This window comes from Papio anubis, chromosome 11 (assembly GCF_008728515.1).
Source record: "Papio anubis isolate 15944 chromosome 11, Panubis1.0, whole genome shotgun sequence".
In the NCBI taxonomy this organism is placed as follows: domain Eukaryota; kingdom Metazoa; phylum Chordata; class Mammalia; order Primates; family Cercopithecidae; genus Papio; species Papio anubis.
In genome coordinates this window covers 92188091-92214615 of record NC_044986.1, presented here as the reverse complement: position 1 = coordinate 92214615, position 26525 = coordinate 92188091, and the positions used below count along the sequence as shown (strand labels likewise).

The following is a 26525-nucleotide window of genomic DNA, read 5'->3' as shown; positions in this document are numbered from 1 at the left end:
TTTCTGATCTTTCGAGTCACAGCATACACCTAAACGGTTTAGGAAACCTGCTAAAACGCTGCCATGTGGCCTTCTCTTTAGACCTCATGAGAGGCAAACCTTTAATCAGGACTTAAAATCCCAACAACTTACATCTTCTGAGATTTTTCAAACAAGATGACTTCTAGACACGTGGAGGGAATTTTCCTCATTTATAGAACAGTATGATGGAAGAAAGTTCAACACGAAAATCATAAAGTAATGAATATTGTACAATACAAACAAGAACTTGGTCTCCAAATTACAGTACAGAGAAAGTAATTGGAAAGGGTAGGTAGGATTGTTGCCTCATGGCAGGTATAGTCAAATGTTTTCCTTTTTTCTTTTAGAGACGAAGTCTTGCTGTATTGCCCAAGCGGGAGTGCAATGGTGTGCTCATAGCTCACTGTAACTTTGAACTGCTGGGCTCATGCGATTCTCCCATCTCAGCCCCACAAGTAACTAGGACTACAGTCACACACCATCATGCGTGGCTGATTTTTTAATTTTTTGTATCGAAGAGGTCTCACTATGTTGCCCAGGCTGGTCTGAAACTCCTGGCCTCCAGCAATCCTCCAGTCTCAGCCTCCCAAAGCTGTGGGATTACATGTCTGAGCCGCCGTGCCTGGCCCATCCTCAAATGTTAACACTTTTTTTTTTTTTTTTTTGCCTAGCTCCAAGTAGGGCCCTGAACTGAGGAAACAATTTGGCCTTTATATTCCCTTGGACTCTCTGCGTCAGAATGGAGTGCCCCTGCCTCCTGTAAACTCTTCAGCCTTCTGCCCCATCAGGCATGTAGCCAGATATCCTCATGTGGCTAAATACATGGACATCATTTGGTCACATCTTAAGCATCTCTTCACTCCGCTAGAAACAATGGACCGCTACCTCCTTCCCGTCTTGGTTTCTATAGGACCGCACTCTCTTGATTTCTATTGTTCTTGCTACCCCATCTCAGTTTCCTTTGCTCCTTCTTGCTTCTGTACTGATCTCTCAACACAGGAGATCCCAAGGGCTCAGAACTAGCCCGTCTCTCTCTTCCATTCTCCCCCTAGATGATATCATCCATTTTCATGGTTTTAAATACCATCTGCATGTTGATTTCCACATCCATATCTCCAGCCTGCATGTCTTCTCTGTCTACCATACTCACATATCTAACCATCTGCTTGACATCAAGCTTAGTATGTTCTAAACTCAACACCGACAATGCTCTAAGCCTGCTTCTCTTGCTTTCTCTATCTCAAAAAGCAGTGCCCCAGATATTTAGTTGTTCAAGTCAGAATCTTGCCAGTAATTTTTTATTTCCTACCCAATAAGCATCAGGTCCTATAGGCTCTAGGTTTAAAATCTCTCTCAAGTCTATTTATTTCTATCCCATCCCACCTCCTAGTGCAAGCCTCCATGATTCTGTCCCAGGACTGCAGCAGCAGCTTGCTCACACAGGCTTCCCTGTCTCAAGGCTGCCCACCATGCTTGGTATTCACCTACTGTCTCTGAGCTCCAAGGTGGCCCTTTCCACTCTGCACTGTGATGTGGGAGCTGCCTTCTGCAGTTATTATCTACAGTTACCCCTGTGTTGTCTTTTTCTTCTACTTCCAACACCTGGGTAACCAACCCCCTATACTAAATCTCATCTGTATGAAGTAAGTAGTGCAATTTCTGATATAACCACTGATACATAACTACTTTGTAATCAATTTCTGATATAACTACTGAAATATAGCTACTTTGTAATCAATTTCTGATATAACTACTGAAATATAGCTACTTTGTAATCAATTTCTGATATAACTACTGATGTAACTACTTTGGCTGATACAACTACTTTGTAATCAATTTCCCTCACAAAAGCCACTGGGATGTTTCAAAATTATGAATCAGACTATGCCCACAATCTAAAGAACACTATATGGCTCCCCATGACATCCTGAATAAAATTTCATATTTTAGCTTTGCCTCGGTAGGTTCATCTGCCACATACCTCTCTGATTTCATCCCATACCACTCAACACACTATAGCCACACTTGACTACCTTCTAGTTTCTGGCCCATGCTAAACATCTCCCTGCTTTTTGCTTTGTCCGCATAGCTCCCTTCTGCCTGGGTGCCTCTTTCCTCCCTTCTCTGCATGAATGACTTCTTTGCCTCCTTCAGTACTCAGCCAAATGTCATCTTCCCAAAGAAATTATTCAGCACCTTGAATATGCTCTTATCATAATGTATTACTAAATATTTATTCATTTGTTTTATTTTTTAGTTAACTCCCATCCCCCATGCTAGAAAAGGCAAGGACTTTATTGAACTCACCACTATGTACCCTGCACACATATATATATATTTGCTCAATGAACCTCCAATATATATTTGCTCAATGAATGAATGAATAAATGGATAGCATTCTTATGTTTTTGCAAATGAATGACTTTTAAATATCACAAATAATTGGTAAAAACAGAAATAGCTCTCTTTCTTATAAAAATGATTTTGCAAGGCAAATTGATAACATACATGCACTTTAGGGAGAAAATAACTTAAAAATACTAGTCCATGGTGGATTCTTTAGAAATTGCTTTATTTACCAAGTTTCGTGCTATTTGTAAATTTTCCTTACCTATTTGCCAAAGCAATTTCTCCAAGGAACTCCATGAATCTGACAGTACTTAAGTTACTATTAATTTTTTTAAAAGATTCTATAATTCAGATTACTAATTTAGTTAGGTCTTTCTACTGCTTAACGTGAATTTATTAAGTTTTGCCATATTTTCTTCATTCATTTTTTAAAGGTAAAATTATTATGTTATAGAACTAAAACAATTTCTTAAATTACTAGGTTGAAATTCCTAACAAATCTTCCTGGAACTATAAAAGCTAATGTCAGGGCTGAAGCATCTGAGAGATCTGCAGTCAGCCCAGTTCTGCTGCTAAACATGACAATGACTTGGGTGAGAATCAGCTCAGGGGTTGGTAAGATTCTAGGCATGCTTCCAGAGTCGACCACATTGACTTTTTGTATAACCTCATTCAAATTGTTTGCCCTTGTCATGTTCTCTCCTACTCACAGATATTTTTGTGATGGATATTGCATTATTTGCAATTGGTGGCTATTTGTGGATACTTTGCTTTTTTCCCCCCAATTCATCTTATGTGTTTATAAAACGCCACATTAACTACCCTTGACGTTTAGTTACTGAGTTCTAATGACTGACATAAACAAACAAATGTGTGTGTGAATGTGACTAGCATGAAATTGGATCTTGCCAAGTTCTGACTAATGATATCCACTTGTGGTCTTACTGGTCTGAATGTGAGTCAGGGATGCATATGTACGAAGAAGAAAGGTTGCAATAATTGTTCTGGCTTTTGCATGTCTTTTATATTTTACATTGTACTAAATGATTTTCATTTGTTCTCAGAAAATGTCTGACAACTTCCAGTTCAATGCATTTTCCAGTTGAAATGTTTCCAAACACAGTATTTCTCTCCCAAAATATCCAACCATATAAGTACATTCAAACACTTTTAAACGTATTTGAATTAACAGAGATACTAAGAAAACTGCACAACTAAAAGGGTGTCACAATGTCATCTTCTCTATAGTTGGTGAATGCCAAATGCTGGAATCAGAGTTTTAAAAGACCTTCGAGATGATACCTAATCCGACCATCTATTGAAGTACAAGGCTAGTTCTGGGGTATGTGACGGCTATAATATGGGTAACCTACAGCTTATGATCTAAGGAAACGGGGAGAGAGAGCACTTACTGGAGGGCTGATGACTAAATTTCACAACCTACACAGCCTACTGTCTGTCCAGTGATATAATATCCATCAAAGAAAACTGCATCTGTAGTAGTAGACACCATTTACTGGACTAAACACAGATATTGAAGCTTATTTTTTTACTTCCCACTCTTATTGCATTTATTTCAGTTTCCAGGGCTGCCTGCCCAGGACTACTTTAATATCACCTTTACTAAAGTTTTCCACAACTATAATAAAGAACAGGTAACACATTTGTGTCAATACAGGACTAAAGATAACAACATTTTCCAATAATGAGTATATGACAAATAACTAAAAGCTTTAATTATGAAAATATTCTTTTCCTTTTAGCAAGATAGAAACCTTTTGTTGCGCTATTGTTGTTTTTCCTGTTTGGTATTATGGAAAAATTGTCTTGCAACCCTGAGTGCCTTCCTACAACTAGTTTACAGGGAGGAACAGACCTAGACCCGTGCTAGTGCCCAAGATGGAAAATGTTAACAGATGTCCAAATCTCTTAAACCAATGTGAAATTTTCAAAAGTTTTAGTGGGATTCAATAAGAAATAATGTGAGGCCAAAGACCTTCACAATTCTCTTAGCACCAATCAAGTCTATTCTCCAATAAGTCTGGATGACTGCAACTCTTTTCATCAAGGGAGTGTAGGGATAGAGTGAGAATTAGGGTTCTTAAAAGGATTGGGAAACTAAGAATAATTTAGCTCTTGGAAAATATTATTCCCGATATTTATCAAAGTTGACGTTAAAATAACATAAAATTAGATCCTCTACAAAAAGAGTGTTTAAATTTCTCTGAATAATAGAGAAGCTATAACTGACAGATGCTGAGGTCAAGACATCTAGCCTTTTACAGCTAATACAAAACCTATTACAGCCCTCAGTACACATTGCTGGGTTGTGAGAATGAGCATGTGTCTGTAAACTCTTAACCACAGATTAGAGGCTTGCTTCCTGAGGGTTTTTAGTTTCTTTTAAACAGATGGTCCAAAGTGAGGATGAAGGAAGCTGTTTTGATCCATTGTGTAGGTACAGAATGTTATCTTTGTTTTGTTTAAGCACTACACTGCCTAGAGTTAAATAATTGGGTGAAAATTCTCAGCTTTGACTTTGAAGCTAGAGCACATGGAGACAAAGTGTTTGATAATTTTCCTTAGTGTATTTGCATAAATGTTTACTCTCCTGCAAATATGAATATAAATACAAGTATTCTTATTTATTTAGTTAAGGGTTAGGTGTACTTCTGTATACACTGTATATATATATATATATTTTAACAACCATGATAGTTGCTTGTAGAAATAGGAGAAATGCTGCTGTTTACCAAGCTGAATTAAGGATGGGGGAAATAGTCATGTGTAAATTTCCATACAATATCTCAAACAGCTTTCAAAAGGCAGAAAGTAAATCTTCCTGACACATCTTTTGATTATATAAACTATGAACATATACAAGTCAATATAACTCTGAAATTTTGATTTACTCAGGGACATTTGATTAGGACATTATTCTGATATATGTCATAATCCCACATGACATTGTTAAAATAATAAAGCTCAAAGTAGTACTTCTCCATGTATGTAGGATTGGGAATGAAGCATGCTGTCTTTTTACACTTAGCATTTGAATGCAGTATTTTACATGCCTCTCCTGGCTTGGCTTCACACTGCTAAATGGTGTTGCATCAGGCCAAAAGATGGGAAAGGTGGTCCATGAATTTAGTTTACGAACGCTGATATATTTCAACCCACAAGTAGGAATATAACATTGTATCAAAATGGAGCAAAAAGAGAAAAAAGCAGCAGCCAATAGGAAAATCTAGATGAACAAAACAAAGGCACTTAATTTAATAATGAAAACCACTCCAACTTACAATGTACTGTACTCCACCTCTAGCCATTGAATTATTAAAATAAATGCATATTCAGATGTTTCCCAAAGATGCTTTCCTTCTCTTTCAGATTCAAAAGAACGCCTCTCTAATCCAATACAATTCTTTTCACTCTGCATTTCAGCAGCTGTCTTTCCTGATTTCTAATCAAAGCTGATGATAACTGGCTTTGGCAACAGACTGTAGTATCCCAAATGAGTAATTAAGGCTATAAATGTGCTCACTTCTTCTCCAAAACCCAGGGTGCATTTCATAGCCTAACAGATTCAGGCTCAACAAGGCTCTGCTGGTTGTTTTAATTTGGTCAGAATTTTTAATACATTAATAAAAGAATAGCTGAGGTTTTGTGTTAGCATTTTTCAATAGCTAGTTCCACTTAAACAATACAAATGTCAGTAGGGCTAACAAACTCCCCCGGTCCCAAACATCTCCCACACATAGGGGTCCCAGACAAAGAAGCTGGTAGCCAACAATTGGTTTTGACTAAGAAAGAGAAATACAGGAAAATAAAAAGCATGCTATTTAAAAAAAAAAAAAAAAAAAAGGCTAAGAAAATATTTTCAAAATCACAGAAAATGCTTTTTAAAAAACCATGCAGTGCTGAACACTTTAAAATCTTCTCAGAGAAACAGCGGTGATGGGAAGAGACACTCACTTGGAAGATGACTCTAACTGCAAGGAATATGTCTCTCAGCTAACTCACTCCGTCTCCTATAAGAAAGATTCTGATTAACTCACGAAAAGGAGGAAAAACCTAATAAATCTTTTCACTGTGTCAACCTGATTAAAAATAAGCAGCATTTTTTCCAGCTCTTAATAACTGCACTGTACAACCATGAATATACATGATTTTAAATACACATAACTTCAGAATAGAAATTTAACACGGACATATTTTATTTTAAACATTTTTTTCTTCCTCAGGCCACCTAGTTTAAGAGCATTGACATATTTTATAAGGAGAATAGACCTTCACTAGAAATAGAGATGGGTATTTTAAGAAAATAATCTAAAATAAGAGAAACAGTTTGCCATTTTGGAATTTGTTTGCTTACATGCTTGACATGATTTATTTTAAATTAAATCGAACGTTTTATTTAAGGTCATGTGAATTCTTAAAGAATATTGCTGAATTACTAAACTCTGACAGGTCATTTCTTTAATCTAACACCATCCTGAGGCTGGAAGCCCACTGAGTGCTGAGAGGATAAGCAGAAAGAGAATCTGGAGAACAGCTCTAGGCATGGTGACGATGGCAGGGTGCTCTCTGGCTTCTTTCTGAAACAGGCTGGTGGAAATCAGTACCAAAAGCAGAGCCTCAGCCTTAAGCAGACGGCTCAGTGGAAGTGTCAAGACAGAGGTGGACACAGCCTGAGAGAAGTGGGCTGAAGTCTACTTTCAGATGGAATCCTGGCTTCCCTAAGATCTTTCTGCTAAAACCAAAGTTTTTAAAAATTGGTGTTTGTGGGCCTGGTATGGTGGCTCACGCCTGTAATCCCAGCACTTTGGGAGGCCGAGGCAGGTGGATCACTTGAGGTCAGGAGTTCGAGACCAGCCTGGCCAACCTGGTAAAACTTCGTCTCTACTAAAAATACAAAAAATTAGCTGGGCATGGTGACGTGTGCCTGTGATCCCAGCTACTCAGGAGACCGCGACAGGAGAGTCACTTGAATCCAGGAGGCGGAGTTTGCGGTGAGCCAATAACGCACCACTGCATTTCAGCCTGGGTGACAGAGTGACACTCTATCTCAAAAAAAAAAAAAAAAAAAAAAAAAAAAAAATTGGTGTTTGCCTTAAGTAGAAATACCCTACCATCTTTTGATAATATTATTTGAAAATAAAAAATATGAATATTTTTAGACTTTAAAAATATTTTATTGGCAGGAAATAGGACAGATCATAGACATCAATCATAGTTCATTTTAAGTTGTTACAAGGTAGTAGGAAATTGGATAAACAGAAACAGCAGCTAACAATCACTGAGCACATCCTATGTGGCAGGAACATTCTCCGTGCTTTAGTGTACGACCCCCGTCTAATTCCTTTAGGTTATTTAAGGCACAATTATGATTCCCTTTTACAGACCAAGAAACCGAGGCTTAGAGGTTAAGCAACTTGACCGAGATAAATCCATAAAAGGAAACATCATGTAGCCACTTAAAAAATGTTCTCGTAAGAGAACACTGAGTGGTCTGGAAAGATGTTTGTGACCTATTAGGTAAGAGGGCACATTACTAAAGAGTTATGTAGAGTATGATTTTATTTTGAGTTCTGAATAATTACAGATGTGCAAATAACTGTATGTGTCTAAGAATATACTCTAAAATATTAAAAATTACTGTTTTGGGGACCGGATGTTCTTTTCCCTTTTCTGTGTTTTGTAAGTTTTATACAAAAAAAAGTATCCATTTCATATTCAGATGATTTTAAGCTTTAGTCAAAGGGATAATCTGATTTCTGTATTCAATGATAACAATTTTCAGGAGTTTCAGTTTCTCAGAAGGCATGTGAAATTGTGAATAGCAAAATCTTTGACAAACAGGCTTTTAATTACAGCTGCCTTGAGGTAAGGTGGGATTTTTGGATTTGGTGAAAAGAAGTTGCTTTAAAAACAAGAAACAGAAAGCACCATAAAGAGAGGACTTCTTTTGCTTCCTGGTGGAGACCGTCTTCTTGGTGGCACATCCAGGAGTCAGCCTCCTTTTCCCCAACCTCCCCCTTCCTGTCTCCAGAGCAAGATTTTCTGAGGAGAGGTAAACACTCCCTCCCGCCAAGCAGAGTTCAAAACTATAGACAGAAGGACCTAGAGAAGACAACACAGACAGAAACTGCCTGAGCGTGCACCACCAAACAAAGAAACGCTCAGGGCTGTGGAGCCCACACCCTGCACACACATCCGTGAAACCAGTGTCAACTGAGCAGCCACTGTCTGCCAGCCGCTGTTTCGGAGCTTGCAGACACACAGCTTTACAGGACAGATGGGGTCTCTGCTCTCCTAGAGTTACACTTAAGAGGGCAGACTCAGAAATAGGAAAACACAGGAATGCACAGGGCAATGTGAGATATGGATCTATGTATAAAAAGCATTCAAGAGGAACCATGTGCTTGAGAGGATGTGTATGTGGTGGGGCCCGGCTTGTGCTTCAGACAGGACATCAGGGAGACCATACTAAAGAGGAAACTCTTAAGTTGAGCCTGGATAACAGGAAGACTCCAGTCATTTCAAGATCCAGAGCAGGACACCCAGCAGATGAAATGGCAAGGGCAGGGGCATGAGCAGCCTAGGACTCTGCATTTGGCCTAGTCAAGGAGTGCAAGGAGGCCAGCGTGGCTGGACAGTGAACCCTGGGGAGCACGGGCAGTGGGAGACCCAGTGGTCCTGGCGGGCCTCAGCAGTGGGAGGGCACAGGGTGTCTGGTGTTCACAGAAGTGAAAAGGCAAAGACAGGTCCATAAAGAGAGAAAAAAGGAAAAGCACAGAACAGAGGAGCGGAAAGCAGCACTGGAGTAGGCAAAAGAAGAAGGAAGCAGGGAAACAGTAAGCACTCAACACACAGCAGGGCAACAGGTCTTCATCACAGCTGCAATGAAGGGCCATCAAGATGTTTCAGAAGAACCTGAACGAACTGCGCAATGACCACAGGTGCGCTCCAGGGAACTACCACCACCTGAGCCTGCGGGAGTAATAGGGAAGACATGGAATTCAGGAGGGAGCAAGGTCTCAGTGCCAACGCCAGAAGAAATGGACCCAGATGTCCCAGACCACAGCATTCTTACCAGGTTCTAAAGAGGCGTGATCAGTACTTCAACATTCAAATCACATTTGTCTGGCTTACTCACAAACAGCTGTATCTGTTTAACTCTCAAGTCAACATGGTTATAACTATCTGTATTGTGCATATTGAGTCTCTTTTTTTAAAAAAATCTCTTCTCAGTCTAAGTAAGACCCTTAACTAGGTATCATTTAAACAGAAATACCTAAATCCAGGTATATTTACGATCACCAGCTGGCATGGTCAAGTGTACTCTACTTTCCAAAGTTGCTATCATATACATCTTTGCATTTGAATTCACTCCTGGAGCTCATGGGAGAGGTCAGTATACAGGGGTCATTGTAATCACAGTAGAGCATAACACACTGGTACAGTTTTACATTTTTATGCATGCTTTCATATACATAATTTACTTGATCAGTGTATCTTCTTTTTTTAATCGGAAAACTAGGTATGATCATGCCTGTTTACGAATTTAATAAAAGGCTACTGATAATCAGGTGACCTTGACCAAGGCAGCACTCCTATTTAAGGACAGTGGCCCCTCTAGCCTGCAGGTGTCCAAATCCACATCAGGTGTGAGAGGTGTGAGAGGGCATCCGTAAAAGGAAAGACGATGGTAAGAGGCGACTACGTTCATCTGCACCCTTCATCCCCAGCGCCACACCCCCAGACCAGTTCAACTTCCATAAAATGAGGGTTGTTAAATCACGCTCCTTCCAGCTCTAAAATGGCAGAAATCTATGATTCTAAAAGTTTTATTTTCAACATGAAGTTTAATGAAAACCAATATTTCACCACGAACAAAAGTAGCATGTCAAAACATCACTACCTCTCCATGAGAAATGATGACCACTGTAAAGACCCTGTAAAAAGTACGCACATTAAAAATAATTTAAACATTTTGAAAGGTGGAGGCAGGCAGATCATCTGAGGTCAGGAGTTCGAGACCAGTCTGACCAACATGGTGAAACTCTGCCTCTACTAAAAATACAAAAAATTAGTAGGGCATGGTGGTGCACTCCTGTAATCCCAACTACTCGGGAGGCTGAGGCAGGAGAATCACTTGAATTTGGGAGGCGGAGGTTGCAGTGAGCGGAGATCCCACCACTGCACTCCAGCCTGGGCAACAGACCAAGACTCCGTCTCAAAAAGCGATGATAACAACAGTTTACGGAACCAATTCTCCATTTGTAGCCACAGTTTAAGAAACAGGAACATCCATTTGCATTTCTACCTTGTTAGTATCTGTGTTATGCTGGTGTTAACCAATAACAAAATATTTAAAATTTGTGTTACACATAGAACCAATTATAATTACCTAGTGAGAAAACAATTTTATATTGGGAATCTAAAAATAATCTATTTTACCACTGCAACAGATCACACACATTATGAAATACTACTGCCAATTAATGTTACGGTGGTTCATGTACTGACAGTTCAAGTTTGAAATGCTCTCATCCCACCTGATGCCCACATTCAAAACACGGGACCCGGAAAACACCAGATAGATGCAAATCATCCTTATGCATATGTAACATATATTAAGTACACTGCCCAGTATGTCACATTCAGAAATTATTTCATTTTGTTTGCTCCATAGATGGCCCACAGTTTTTACAGATTAATTTCCATTTAAAATAAACTCCAAGGTGTTGTCCAATATTCTATGATGTGCTAAAATGAAATGCTTCTTCAAATAACTGAGCTACTCATTGAAGTCTGAAGATCTACTTACTGGAAGGACTTTTTAAAAATCATAATACGGCCGGGCGTGGTGGCTCACACCTGTAATCCCAGAACTTTGGGAGGCCGAGGTGGATGGATCACGAGGTCAGGAGTTCGAGACCAGCCTGGCTAACATGGTGAAGCCCCGTCTCTACTAAAAATACAAAAATCAGCTGGGCGTGGTGGTGCGCGCTGAGGCAGGAGAATTGCTTGAACCTGGGAGACAGAGGTTACGGTGAGCCGAGATCGTGCCACTGCATCCCAGCCTGGGTGACAGAGCAAGATTCTGTCTCAAAAAAACAAACAAACAAAAAATATATATATATGTGTGTATATATATGTGTATATATATGTATATATGTGTGTGTATATATATGTATATGTGTGTGTATATATATAGTCATCAAATTTGACCTGTGCCATAATTAAATATGCGTATAATACTGCAAGCAGTCACTATGCCAAATGTTTTAGCTAGGTTAGATCATTCCTCCAGCACAACAACCCTACAAGATAGTGATTATAATTATTTATTTATATACAGTTATCTAATTTTACAGATAAAAAGAGAAAGGTGTTAAGCTTCCCAAATTCTCAGTGCTTAAGTTTGAGAAAAGAAAAATTCCTTGTCAGTATTAGTTTTTCTATGTGGCTGATCAGTTAAAGAATACCAATAAACTGATAAATGTGGTAATAAGCTTAATATTTGTTTCTATTGCATTTCAACTTCAATATTGCAGTACAGTAACAGGATGTTACTTCAGACAATGTCTAATTACCAGTACTTTTGCTTAGAATTTGAAACTAATTGAAGTAAGATTTTGTTTAGTATAAACAGACATCTCAAAAGAGGCTGATTAAGGGATAATATATTTCTTACTCAGGAAACATTTAAAGGAAATCAGCAAAATGTTGCGTCTAGTTAAACATAGTGCCCAGTCTTGCCTGAATAACTGCACAGGAAGAAAACACAGACGGGCAGAGATACTGAAGGGCCTCAAAATAACCTACACACTTTGTTTCATTTTGATACCTGTTCTTGAATCCAGCAGTATCAGGAGGATAATATATCATGATCACTGGCTTAAGAAAGTCACCAAGAAAAACATGCAATGTTATCAATTCTAAACTATGGTTATTTTTGAGGAAAGAAGTCCTAGCAAAAAATCACAGTGTAATAATAGATTTGTAAAGTGATATATTCTGTCCCATGTCATTGATATGTTACTAAAAATCTTATACAATCTAATTTTAAAAACTGAATCATTTTTACATGCTGAGTTCATATGCTATATAAAGGAATCTTCTTAAATAAATGAATCGAGTCATTAAGTAACTTGCAGTCATCGTTTTTCACTAATTCATCTTACATATTGCCTTTAAATTCTCCAAAAATGTACAAATGCATTTGGAGGGGATAAGGGTGAATTAAGGCATGGTCCTTATCCTTATCTCCTTAAGATAAGTTATTCCTTACAGGAGAGCTTGTCTTGTACACAGTGATCCCACAGCCCTATGTATGAGACTGTTTTCTAGCAGCAGTGTGAGTCCTAAAATCAGATCTCAGGAAATGCCTTAATGACTTCCCAACATCACCAAAGAAGATGTCCAGAGAACACGGGGAAAAGTACAAACTGTGCAAAAAGTGGAGATAGCTTTTAACAATCCTGTTGAGACACCCAAGGAAGTCTTAGCAGACATACAAACTCTTTCAGATCTGAGGATGGGAAGAGATTCATTCCAACTAAAAGCACTAAATTTGCAGAAAAGATGGCATTGGAGAATTAGCAGAGGGCTGCAGCAGGGCATTCCACACTGATGAGAAGGCATATGTAATGGGGGTAGGAAAATGCTTGATGCAATCTGGGATGGGAAAGAGCCCTAGGTGACTAGTTTCAAAGAGGATAAATACTGGGGATGGAGTCAGCAATGCTCCCCTAGACTGAGAATGCCACACTAAGTAAGTTGGACTTGATTCTGCCATTGTTCTTTGGAGAGGGTGAGTGAGATGACCCAGGTTAGAATTTAGAAAGGTAACAGACAGGACTAAGAGGGATCACAGGGGGCTGAGAGGGGTGTGGACACGGAAATGCTGTGACTTCATTATGTCAGACAAGGGGTAATACATCCCTGAAACAAACAAAGAGACGAACAAAAGGAATGGGTGGGGAAGAACTGATCTGAGAAAAAGTACAGAAATAGAATCAATAGCACTCCAGAACCAGGTATGAGGGCTAAGGATGGAGAAGCAAGAAGAGCACAGGACATGCGCAGGGTGCTGGTGAAAACAGCAGAGAGAGGGGACAGAGTGGCAGCCACAGTCTGGATAATAAAGACCCCACCAGATCTGTCCCCATTGAGTTTGTGATGTTGTCAGGATGCCCAGAGACATGTGTGTGGAGCCAGGCCTGGTGTGTGGCACAGAGTGGTGCTACTACAGTGACTCTGGAAATCACACCAGTGACAGCTGAAGATGTGATAGGGAGAAACCTAGACAAGGGAGTAGGCACATGAGAATCACAACAGGGACAATTGAACCGCCCAAAAGGTGGGGATGAGCAGTAAAGACACAGAAGAGCGCTAGAGACCAAGGAAGAAGGGTCAAATGAGGACACATTTTTATGATATGGCCTCCAGATTTGGCAATTTTGTCACCTGAAAAGAATCTTCTTTAGTAGAGAGGGGCTGAAGCCCATTTTAAGGGGTTTAAGTGTAAGAATGAGGTAAGGAGATGGTAGAAGCCTCTAGTAGAACAATTGTTCAAATATATTTTAAGGGATTTCCACTTCCAGCAATAAGAAGATACAGCAGTCTAGAATTAACTTCCTACTACAAGCAACTAGAAAACTAGACAAAATAGAGGAAACAACTATTTTCAGCAGGAATTGGGGGCCAAGATGGATAAAACTGTAACCCCTGAGAAAAGGAAATAAAGAAGGGGTACCCCACCACCACCTCATCTTGCTGGGCACTGCAGTGCAGGGAGTGAAACCAAACCACACTGCAGCCACCCTGAGCTGAGGGGGCAGAATTATGAATTTGGGGAGGCTAAGGTGGTCAGCATCTTTAGACAGATGACCTGAGAGGGGAGAGCTACACAGAGAAAGAGCTCCAGAAATGGGCACGGGCCCTCTTCAGTCTTTGATTCCCACTCTGGGCATGAGGAAGGGAAAATCCTGTAAGCCCAGACAAGAACAACTTCTGTGAAAAGAATAAATACCAGGCGGCCATAAGATGAACAACTGCGGGCACCGTGACAGTACCCACAAAGAGGAAGGGACTGCATTGATCATGCTGGCTGAATATCCTGGGTACTCAGTCAAGCAGGGCTACGCCTTGGACATGGGGCTAAATTAGGCCTTAGAATGAAGGTTACTCTGAAACTGGTCTAAAAGCAATTAAAAGGCAATTTAAAAATAAAGGATTAGCATGTAACTTAACTGCCTTCTGGGAAAGATCCAACACACACAAAATACAATGAAGCCAGGTGTGGTGGTGCATGCCTGTAGTCCCAGCTACTCAGGAGGCTGCGGTGGGAGGACTGTTGGAGCCCAGGAGTGTGAGGCTGCAGTGAGCTACCACACTCCAACTTGGGTATCAGAGCAAGAGCCTCCTTTCAAAGAAAAAAAAAATGAAACCCAAGCCCCCAGTAATACAAAACGTATAATGCCTGATATCCGATAAAAAACTATTAGACATAGAAAGGAAGAGGGAAATGTGGCCCACAATCAGGAGAAAGATCAATCAATAGAAACAGACAGGATGGACACAGTGGTTCACACCTGTAATCCCAGCACTTTGGGAGGCCAAGGTGGCTGGATCACCTGAGGTCAGGAGTTCGAGACCAGCCTGGCCAACATGGTGAACTGTCATCTCTACTAAAAATACAAAAATTAGCTGGGCATGGTGGCGGGCACCTGTAATCCCAACTACTTAGGAGACTGAGGCAGGAGATTCGCTTGAACCTGGGAGGCGGAGGTGGCAATGAGTTGAGATCATGCCACTGCACTCCAACCTGGGCGACACAGCGACTCTGTCTGAAAGAAACAAAACAAAACAAAACAAAACAAAAAACACAAAAACAGACCCAGAAAGGACAGTGATGATAGAATCAGAGGAAAAATAACTTTTAAAAAGATGCTTCAAATACATGCTAAAGAACATAAAGAAAAACAGGAACATAAAGAGGAGAGAAATGAAAAATACAAATATTTTGATGGTACCAAGGAGGCCTGGGATGGAATGAATACTTAATTCATTGATTAGACTGAAAGACAACTAATACTGGTTACATTGTTTCATTGCTAGATACAGAAATTGGTGGCATTCTGACTCAGAATGATGTGTGCATTGGACCTTTTGTAAGAATGGGAAAAGTACAGTCATCCTTCTTTAAACCTTAACTTTTTAAAAAAAAAGTTATAATTAAGTACTACTATACTCCCATTTTTTACATTCAAGTATTACAACATCATTCAAAATAATGTAACCTGTACTTTGTACTGATAAGTAACCAATTTACAGTAGTCCTACACATTTTTAGGCATCCCAAACCACACTATGTACATTCCTTTTTAGATCATTCCAAAAAGTTGCCTACAGTTCTTTGATGCGACAAAATTCAATGACTGATGAAAGATAATCTGCACTTTATCCCTTAAGATGGGTGTTTATATCACCAAGAGCTTGGAAAATGGATCAATTCAAGATAAAACATTTTGCTAACAACTTTCATGGTTCACTGGCAAAGAAAAGAAGGCTTATTAGCTTGGCACTCCAGATATGGCCTTGTCCATATGGTAAAAAAAAATACCAGATTTTTCAAAAGTCAATCAAACCATTCTGGCTTAGCTATTAAAATAAACAGCATGGTCAATAAAACTGGTGGTGTTATTTAAGTCCGTCTGTTATCCTCCCAAAAGACTGGAGGAACATTACTATCAGAAATTGAATCTGTATTTCTCTTTCAGCCCCAATAGCTTCTAACACAGATCATGATGCATGGCAAGAACATATTCTCCAAATATAAAAATCAGGACACAGCTGACATATGGTCTAACAATAGGACAAAAAAATGGAAATACAGATGAATATAACGAGGCTCCCAGAGGTCAAATAACTTGCCCAACATCCAAGTAAGTGGCAGAGCCAGGATCTGAATCCAATGCCTCATGGGTCTATCTACAATAGCACCTCCCGGCACCAGCACACACCTACACACACAGGTAGAACAATGGCTGTGAAGCCACAAAGGCAGGCTGAGGTCACAAAGTTAAGGCCCAATGAAGAGACAGTCTATACTGAAAACTTCTTCCAGAATCCTGAAGATCATCATAAGCAAAGAATAGTATTAAAACTCATACACAAAGCAATTCATGTTAACTGTAACACACACACACACACACACACACACACACACACACACACACACACACACACAGTGTATTAGAAAGCACTATCAATAAATATTCCAAAGTCGAAAGCAAAATGTGAAGAGTAGCCTTGGTTAACCAGGGATTGATAATTTTAAATGGTGGTTAAAATCTCATAACACATAAGAGTTTTTCTAATTTTCCATCAGTAGTTATTTACATTGGTGGCTTGTTAATTTTTTAGACTTGTGTTTGAAACAGAAATCTAGGATGTAAGGGAGACCAGCATTATGTTTTATGGAAAGTATCAATAAGTTAATACAAGGTCTAGTCCAATGAATATACTTACACTACTGAATAAATCTACATCTACATCTACCAAATTTTTTCATTATTTCTAATTAAAAAAAATTTAAGAGATAGGCATCTCATTATGTTGCCCAGGTTGGTCTTAAACTCCTGGCTTCAAGCGATCCTCCCACCTCAGCCTCCCAAAGTGCTGGGATTACAGGCATGAGCCAGCATGCTCGGCCTGAATTTACCAAGTTTTTAAGGACACAAATTTATTCCTTAACATTTAGCAATTTTTACTCAGCATCAAAACTGGCACAGCTAGTGAAAGTTAATAATATGCACTTTATACAAACCATTTAACATGGTTACAAAAGACAGACATGCAGCATTTCATAATCTGGAAGAAATGAAAAATACCTAGTTACATATTTATTTATTTTCTGTTCTCATTGCCACCATCAGCCGGTCAGAATTGCAGTCTATGCTGGGTATATTTTTATGTTTTAGATTAGCGACTCCCCCCAAAAATCCTAAGACATAACTGTGTTTAAAGACAGGTGCCTGGAATTTTGGCTTTTAAGAAGTTCCAACCAGATGTCCCCCACCCTGGATGGTCTGTCTCTGGCTCTGATCTGATCATTCATATAAAGTCAAGGCACAGTTTAAGAAGAAGAATGGCTCTTTTCTGCACAAGCGTCCTATTAATCTGAGGGCCCATCTCTCAACTTCTCTGCATCAGAGTCATACTCCCTAGGTGGCAGCACAGATGCCCGGGATAGCAGCCACTACCTGAGTCCACCAGGCACGCTGCGCATCCGAGGCCACGGGCTAGGCTGCATCTAAAGCAACTAGAGAAATATTTTGAAAATAAGGTATATGCATGGATAGCGATCTTATCTGGTGAGCATGCCACACATGAGATGCTTTGTTCTTTCTAATTGATGGCATAGTCTAAGAATGTGGCCAAACTATGTACTTCCTGCCTGCTGCATATGATAAATCCATCTTAACTCTCAGAACATATGAAATAGAAAATTTACACATTATTATCAGCTGTTTAAAGAATTAAAGAAAACTGCCTAAATACACACACACACACGCGTGTGCGTGCACAAACACACACATACACACACACTTTCCACAGCCTAGAACTCTTAACTTTAAGTACAGTTAAAAAAAGAGAAAAAAAGTTGGATCAATTAGCAGCCTTCTGAATGTTGGAAACATCTTAACAGTGTCTCAGAGATGAAAGAGCATAATACAGAACGAGAAAAAGAGAGAAAGTTAAATTATGTCTGCAGTCATAATGAATCAAAGCCCAGAAGGAGGTCTACAAATCAGCAGGTTCTAATGAAATATTAAGGTAAGTGATTATTGATGAAAAATGAATAAGGCTTTTTGATTTCAGCAACCTTTAAATCACACCTAGCTAATTAAAGCAACTCAAATGCATTCATTTATTCCTTGACGGGCATTTAGCTATCCTTGGGTATAGAGAGACTTCATTTTAGGAGGTATGTATGTAGTTGACCCCAGGTAAGTGGAAAAAATGTGCCAGAAAAAGACATACTCAGTAATAAAAGAAAAAAAAGTAAGCCCCTTTTCAGATTTAGTTTATCATTTCCAAGCTGGAAACAAACAAACAAAAAATCACTCAGGATATTTCCTGTTTACCATAAAGCAAACATCAATAATAGTACACTACACATTTATTAACATAGAACTTATTTTAATTAATTATCATATACTGATACAAGGCATTTCTAATACTACTGTGCAATTCTATGGCAGATTTTATTTAAATATATCATAGAGCTATTGAAGACGGCTTTATCATTCCCCTCCATACTTCCAGGAGGAAAGCAGTTCTCTCTTAAGAGTGAGAATTATTCAGGTTGCATCACAAGCTCTGGGAGAGCCTGACTCCAGGCCTGAGGCCTGCACAATCTTCAATCACATCCTCTAATATCACAAACCTCTTTCACCTTAGTCTCCTGTTATGGAAATTAATCTTTAGCTATTCAAGTGAAATACTATACCAAATTACTAAAGATTAAGATGCTTCCTCATTACAGAAAATAATCAAATGTCCATAACCATGCCCATTTTAGCAGCAATATGTAAGGTAAAGAGGTACAGACATCAGTTGTATCATAAAATACAAAGGTAAGAAATCTAACTTAAGTGGTGTTTACATATAAAAGATGCTAAAAATAAGATACAGAATCCAATATCATACCCATGCAAAAACAATCTCTGTAGCAAACCTTTTAGCTTTGAAATGCCCTTAGAACTCAAGAATAAAGATGATGGTGATGGTAGTGGTGGCATCATACTAATAATAGCAACTAACACTTATGGGACTGCTCTGTGTGCCAGGCAGTGTTCAAAGTGCCTTACATGTAGTCATTTATGTCATGCTCAAAAAAAACCGTGAGGTAAGTGTTATCATCCCCATTTTGCAGATACAAGAAGTAAGGCACAGAAGGTTAAATGGCAGAGCTGGGATGTGAACTTAAGCCAGCTTCAGAGCTTGTGCTCTTAAAAACACCTACATCACATCTTACCTTACCATCTTATGGTATGGTGTTGTATCAAATCCTCTTTTTCTCTTCCCCTTCTCTCTCTCAAAGCTATACAAGTTCTATAAAACCTATAAGAATTATAAGTTTAACATACAATAAGCAAAAGGGACTTTAACAGTTAAAATGTTTAACTACATTTTGCCGACAGAAATTCCAGGTTTGTTTTCTAGAAATAGGCCCTCTCTGCTCCTACACAGCTTACGGTCTTATCACACATACGTCCCATCAACTGTTTCTGCTGTGCTGATGAGGAGTTTGGTTTATCCATTCCTTAATTGATAGAACATATTTGAATGTCTACGTGGTAGAACTTGGAATACAGCAGTGAATGAAACAGACAACACCCCCTTCCCCGCTCTAAAAAGAACTTCATTCTAGCTGGAGGAGACGGATGATAACATTTTTAAAGTGCATTTATGCCGTATCATAATGCCATAAGGACTAGTAAGAAAAGAAGGCAGGGAAGGGAGTCAGGGTGTGCTGGGGAGGGGGAGGGGAAAGCTACACTTTTAAATTACCTGCGTGTTGTCATGTCAACTAACTCCAGTCACTGCGTGGTGGTGTTGCCTGCCTGCCCCCAGCTGCTGTGCTGCGGGGACAGAGCCAGGCCCCTTAGAGGCAGCTGAGGTCCCTACAGGTGTGTGCTCCTGAAAGCGTGACATTCCATGCAGAAGCACCTGTGACTCACTCCCTCCTAAGGACTGAGGCTCCTGTGACATCCCAAAATTTGCCTGGGCTCCTACCAACTTGTTATCTCCTGGCCCTTCCTCTCCCTTCCCAGCTGCTCTCCCTGGAAGCCACACAGGCAAACTTAACTGTGGTGGCCATGGGCAAGTGCTGGCAGAGTCCACAGAGGGGTCAGGAGAGACAGTTCATGGAAAAGGGTGCTTCCTGTCTGCACACACGTCTCTACAGTGATGGGGAAATGGCAAAAGCCCTTGCTGATCTGTGTCTCAGCCCTGGATCATCCCGAGACAGTGGAGTTTATCACCAGTGCCTGCAGGAAACATCATTGTTTATTTTACCGTTATTCTGAGAACACAACCTTTGTGAATATATATGTCTATGTGTGTGTATATATATGAGTTTTATATATGTGTGTGCATATGTCTATATATATATATATATATATATATATATATAGGCATAGTCGTTTGTTACACATTTTCAAGAACAGACTAGATACAAAAGTGGGGAAATGGTGCTCTCATGCCCTTGCTGTAAGGGAAGTCATAGTGAACGATCAGAAAACCACCTGCACTTTTAAAAATCAACTGACATACCATTTCAGTTATAAATGGGTAGGATGTTGGAAACTATGAACCTGTTGGTCTGCAACAGTGGTCAGCAAGGATAATGCTACATTTACATCCAGTTTGCCTTGGTCTGGTATAAAAGCTGGAAATCTTATCAAAAAACCAAGACAATTCAAAGATGTGCTGGTCTTTACAAGAAACTGTGGGAGTAGGTTTTAGATTTGTCTGTTACAAACAGAGACTAATGGAACTCTCCTAGATGCAAATAAAATTCCTTACAAATAAGTATCAGAAGGAAGGTGTGGACTCAATCATGACTTTATGACATTGGTCTGTGTATCTGAAATGGCCTAGTAAGGTAGTTTGTGTCAAGTAGGTGCTCAACAGATACTGTCCCTGACTAACATTAGTTCTTTCACCCCTGATGCTCCAGGAAAGCCTACAGGCCCTAGCAATACTGTAAATCATGTGCCATTCACAGTCATGAATGGCCAAACCAAGAACGTTAAATTCCTCACATGCTGAAACTATATCAAAGACATCGATATTCTGACAGACATACTCTGGAACTGATCCATACTGTCACATTCACCACCCACAGTGATGAGCCATGGCACCTTAGGCCTAGAAGCCATCTGGTTGCTGGTGCACTGAAGGCCCTGACTTCCCACAATATAATATACCAGTGTAGCAACACTGCACTTGTACCTAATTAATATAAACAAATTAAAACATTTTTAAGGCTGGGTATGGTGGCTCATGCCTGTAATTCCAGCACTTTGGGAGGCCGAGGTGGGTGGATCACGACGTCAGGAGTTTGAGACCAGCCGGCCAACATGGCGAAACCCCATCTCTACTAAAAATACAAAAGTTAGCCAGGCGTGGTGGCACATGACTGTAGTCCCAGCTACTTGGGAGGTGAGGCAGGAGAATGGCATGAACCCAGGAGTCAGAGCTTGCAGTGAGCCGAGATGGCGCCACAGCCTTGGCAACAGAGCCAGACTCCGTCTCAAAAAAAAAAAAAAAAATTAAGATAAAGTTACATTTGTTATAACATCTATGATCTCTCTTTTTGTCATTGTAATTGTGTAATCAACATTTATAAACAGTGATGAAAAGTATTAACATCTAGGTATGTATACGTGTGTGTGTGTGTGTGTGTGTGTATAAATTTAGCTCTTTCTCATTTAGGAATTCAGGATGCAGCTCAAGCACACCACCCCATAGAAGCCCATCCTTCCTCAACCCGAGTCAGTCTCCTTAGCATCCTATTTAATTCTTATCACTCTGTACACAATATATTGAGTGTGGTCTGCTATGTGATATCAGAGGGGGTGACCTTGAGGGGTGAATAGGTCTTACTCATTTCTACCCTAGGCACCTACCACAATTCTTGGCCCACAGTCACCACCAAATTATGGGGAAGTGAGTAATCAGTCACAAAGGCTGCCAGATACACTGACAGACAGATGTGCACAAGAACTTTGGGCTTGTGCGAAGACTTTAAACCCTTGACTACTTCACAGGGCTGAAATATACAGACCAAAGGAAAGAAAGAAAAGGAAAATAATAATTAGAAGTCTTTATCCTCAATCAGCTTTAGTTTTTGTTACAAAGCAGGTATTTTTAAATTATGCTAACAGCTTGCAAAACCCCCAAAACTCTCCCCGACAAATTCTGTTGTATCCAAATTCTAATAATTTACAATTTAAATCATTTTTAGGTCTCCCTCCTTTCCGCCACAGACCACACAGTGACTGTGAAATATAGAGAAAACCCTCATTCCTCAAGACACTTGGCTGCCAACTGCCAGAAAAAAAAATCACCGGAAGTGTTCCAATCCACGCTGTAGTTTCATAGCACCCCTTGGAGTTGTATTGTCTGTACCTTGCTCAACTGGTCCTCTACATCCCCAGCACACCCCAATTCCATTTGCATCCTGCCCTTCCCTTCTTTAAAAATCCTAGGTAATAATAGAATTAAAAACAAACTTGGAATTAAATTTTTATTTCACCACTGCACCGCCTTCTAAGTACCTGATGCAGGTTCAGTGTATGATATAACTTTCAAAAGAATAAAAAATTATTGCTTTTCAAACTTTCTGTCTCGCAATGAATGACCTGTTAAGTAATCAAAGCAGAGGCCAGAGAAAAGAGGAAAAAGATATCTGTTCTGTGATTGTCATGCAGATTTATCTGGAGGGAACTGTTTTCAGGTCATCATAATCAGTAAGTTCTGAAATGGCAAACTTTTTCCTTTTAAATAACATTTTTCTTCATGCAAGATGACATACTCTTATTTTTAAAACAGATTTTCACAATTCCAGAATTATATGAAGTCAACATGAAACTATAGCAGTATTTTTCACAGAGGTGATTTCTAATTATTTTACATGCCACTATTTGTAGCTTTTGAAAATTTATAAAGAAACTTACTCTTCCACTATTAAGTACATTTTTCCATATAAATTTATAGTATAAATAAGATTTTAGGGGGATTCATTTGAGGAGAACTTAGAATAACTACTTTCTATTCTAATGCTGTTGGAATCAACACATGAATCACATCAAAACAAAGTTTAAGCAAATCTGATTTCAAAATTGGAATTAAAAACAATCTATAGTAGAGTTTAAAAAATAAAGATTTACTAACTGAAGCAGTGTAATCCTTTCATCTGAGCTGCTGGATACACTTTAAAGTTCAGAATATCATATCTTTGAACATATTCACTAATTATTCACTAATTCAGACTTTATATTATTTTGTCTACTTAGACGGACATTATCAATCAATTCCAAGTAGTGAAGCTTTTGTCCGAATTTGTGCACATCCAGGAAATCCTCTGGCCTCATGAACTTGGTATTCACCATTTCCTCTGGATAGTCTGCAGCTTTGGTCATGAACTGGGCTCCATGGGCTTCTGTTCTTTCATTTGCTCCACACTTGGTCAGGCCCCAAACCCCGGCAAGGTTACCATAGCTGGAGCAGGGCCAGGCTGGCCTCTCTTGGAGGCAATCAGGACTTTCAGTTAAAACAAAGGTGATAAAGAAGTGCAGTCTCAGGCTAAGATCAGTTCCTTGCCTGTAAGTAATATTTAATTTACATTTATAGTCTGTAAAAACAGTTAAGCTGCGAGAGACATCCACCTACCTCACCAAAAGGAATCACCTTGGAGACAACTACCTGGTCCCAAAGCATTTTGTTTTAGGAACAAATATTTTCAAATCCTTGTATTCTTAAAGAGTCAACACAAGACCCCCTATATTGTCTATGGAATAGAACTAGTGATGAAAGGCATAAACTGATACAGAAAATCCAGTTTTAAAATATCTGTGAGTTTTACAGAAATGTATATATACACTAATCTACATTAATTCACTCTAACATTGGAGTCCATTTTATGCAATGTCAAATGCATATTCAAATAGTTATTACATAGCCATAGAACAAACGAATTATCTAGTTACTTTCTGTTCTGTAACGATACAGAAAGTTTATAATTTTTACATTTCTATGTACACAACTGTTTTAATGAAAAATGCTAAGGATATCTCAACTTCCTTGATTGGAAAAGAAAACAGGTATCTTCTAAAATCAACTACTGCATCTTCTTTAGTTACACAAAATCAACCAATGGGGAAAAAAATGGAAGATGAAATGAAACAACAAGAGAAAGAAAGTAATCAAATAGTTATTTACACCAAGGACTTAGGGTACCCAAGGAAAAGCTCTAGAACATCTGGGAAGTTAATTTAAAACTGGATTGTGGATTTAGGGCTCCATAAAGTCTCCTAAGAAGTTGAAAATGCATCTCACAATGGGACTCCACATAAATCCTCATGAATTTTTATTAATAGTTGATTGATATTCCATCCTTATGCAGAAGCAAGGAAGAAAATAACATGAACTTAAGATCACAAAAAACCAACAAGATTGGTACTTGAAGCCATAGGTTTGGACTATCTAAAGGACAGGAGAACCAAGCGATTAGGTCGAAATAGAAAGATGAGCTATCGTGCCAAACTGCACATGAAGCAGAATCTTGGAGCTTTTGTTAGAAGGCTACAATCAAAAGAAATTCCAGGCAGCTCAAGGAGATTTTGATCATGGAACAGCCTAAAATATCTTTAAAGACCTAAAAGTTCAGTGGCCTACGAAGGGAAAGACATTAAAACAAAAATGCAGATACTCTGCTGGAGGATTATTTGCCTGCTAACGACCAAAGTCCAAAACAGTTTTCACGTATCCTCATATTTCTGCAGAATATTTACACTTCCTCTAAGGCTAAAATTAATATATAAATAACCCCCATTACACATTACTTCTACAAACAAATTGTGGTTTCGGGCAATGTTAATCAACAAAAAGAATTAAACAAGAAGTCTTTAAAATTAGCCATGACCTTATTTATGGCTTCATTACTTTTAAGATTTCATTTGTTGGGTGGTTTATGTCACCTCAGCCTTTAATTTCATTGCTGCATCTCTAACTATATTAGAATAGCTTAATGGATGGTGATTGCTTGTTTTTAACTCACCAAAATTTAACATTTGCAAAATGTATAACACCAAGGAGCCACGTAATTCACCCATGTATTAGAGGCAATTGGATTTATCCTTTTAAACTGATCCTCTAGTATGATGTGAACCAATATGACACAGTCTGATATAATTAGCCCAAGACTGGACGTCTTACAGCCCATAAACACCATACTGAGGGCTTAGACTGCATCTTGGAGACAATAAGCCACAAAATTATTTTAAGCAAGGGAATGACATGGTCATATTTTGTTGCAGGTACAAAACTCCAGGTACTGGGTGAAATATGGACTTGTGGAGAACAAGACTGGAGGTGGGAGAGGGGTCAGGGGATGACCATCAGTATCCATGGGCTGCACAACAGAAGGAGAGAAGGATGTAGAATTACTTATAATGGCTTTGTCTCTGACTGTCATGCGGGGAGCAGGCTACAAAAGAAAGGCTCTGGCTTGAGATGTGTGGGTTGTGATTGCATTTGCTGAGATTAGGCAGATGAAACTAGAGGAGGTTTAGAATGAAGAATGATGAATTCTGTTTTAGATCGGTTGGGATCAGGTGACTGATAGGCACAGGAAATGTGCATTCCCAGCTGGTGGTGCTGGAGAAATCTGGGGCTTGTAAAGAGAAAACTGGGTTAGTGAGATCATGCCTAATGGTAGTTAAAACACTAACCAAGAAAAACATACAGGAAATAGCAGAGGTCCAGAGCTATTTCCCTAGGGAATCCAAAATCTAAGAGGAAAAAGTGGAATAGAACCTCTGAAGAGACAACTAAAGAATAGTTCAAAAGGGCACAGTGGATCACACCTATAATCTCAGTGCTTTGGGAGGCCAAGGTGGGAGGATCGCTTAACCCAGGAGTTTAAGGCAGTATAGCAAGACCCTATGTCTACAAAAAATTTTAAAAATTAGCTGTGCAGGGTGGCACATGCCTGTAGTCCCAGCTACTCAAGAGGCTGAGGTGGGAGAAGTGCTTGGGCCCAGGAATTTGAGGTTGCAGTGAGCTATGATTGCACCACTGACTCCAGCTTGGGTGACAGAGCAAGACTCTCTCTTAAAAAAAAAAAAAAAAGGATAGTTTCAAAGGAAGGAGAAAGCAGTGTCACAAAAACAAAGAGAACAGAGTTTCAGGAATGCCACCGAGTAATCTAGAATGCAAAGGACTCAAGTTTCATTGAATCAGACTTCTAGGAAGCCATTAGGAAACAAATACATGATGGATACTGCAACAAATCACCACAAGTGTATTGCCTTGAGACAACACACATTTATTATATTATAGTTCTG

The 26525-nt window shown here is 39.2% G+C and overlaps 1 protein-coding gene across 29 annotated transcripts in view; it reads right to left on the bottom strand.

Annotated features, from left to right (window-relative positions):
• PARD3 (par-3 family cell polarity regulator) overlaps positions 1-26525 on the bottom strand; it is a 711028-nt gene that overhangs the window by 123973 nt on the left and 560530 nt on the right. Inside the window, exon 23 of one of the 29 annotated variants that reach the window (XM_021943981.2) lies at positions 19427-19512. The exons of the other annotated variants lie outside the window; for them this stretch is intronic. Within the exon in view, the coding sequence (XP_021799673.2) occupies positions 19428-19512 (85 nt within the window). The 3' untranslated portion in view covers position 19427. Of the gene's footprint in view, positions 1-19426; positions 19513-26525 lie in introns of those variants that run through there. 29 annotated transcript variants of the gene reach the window in all.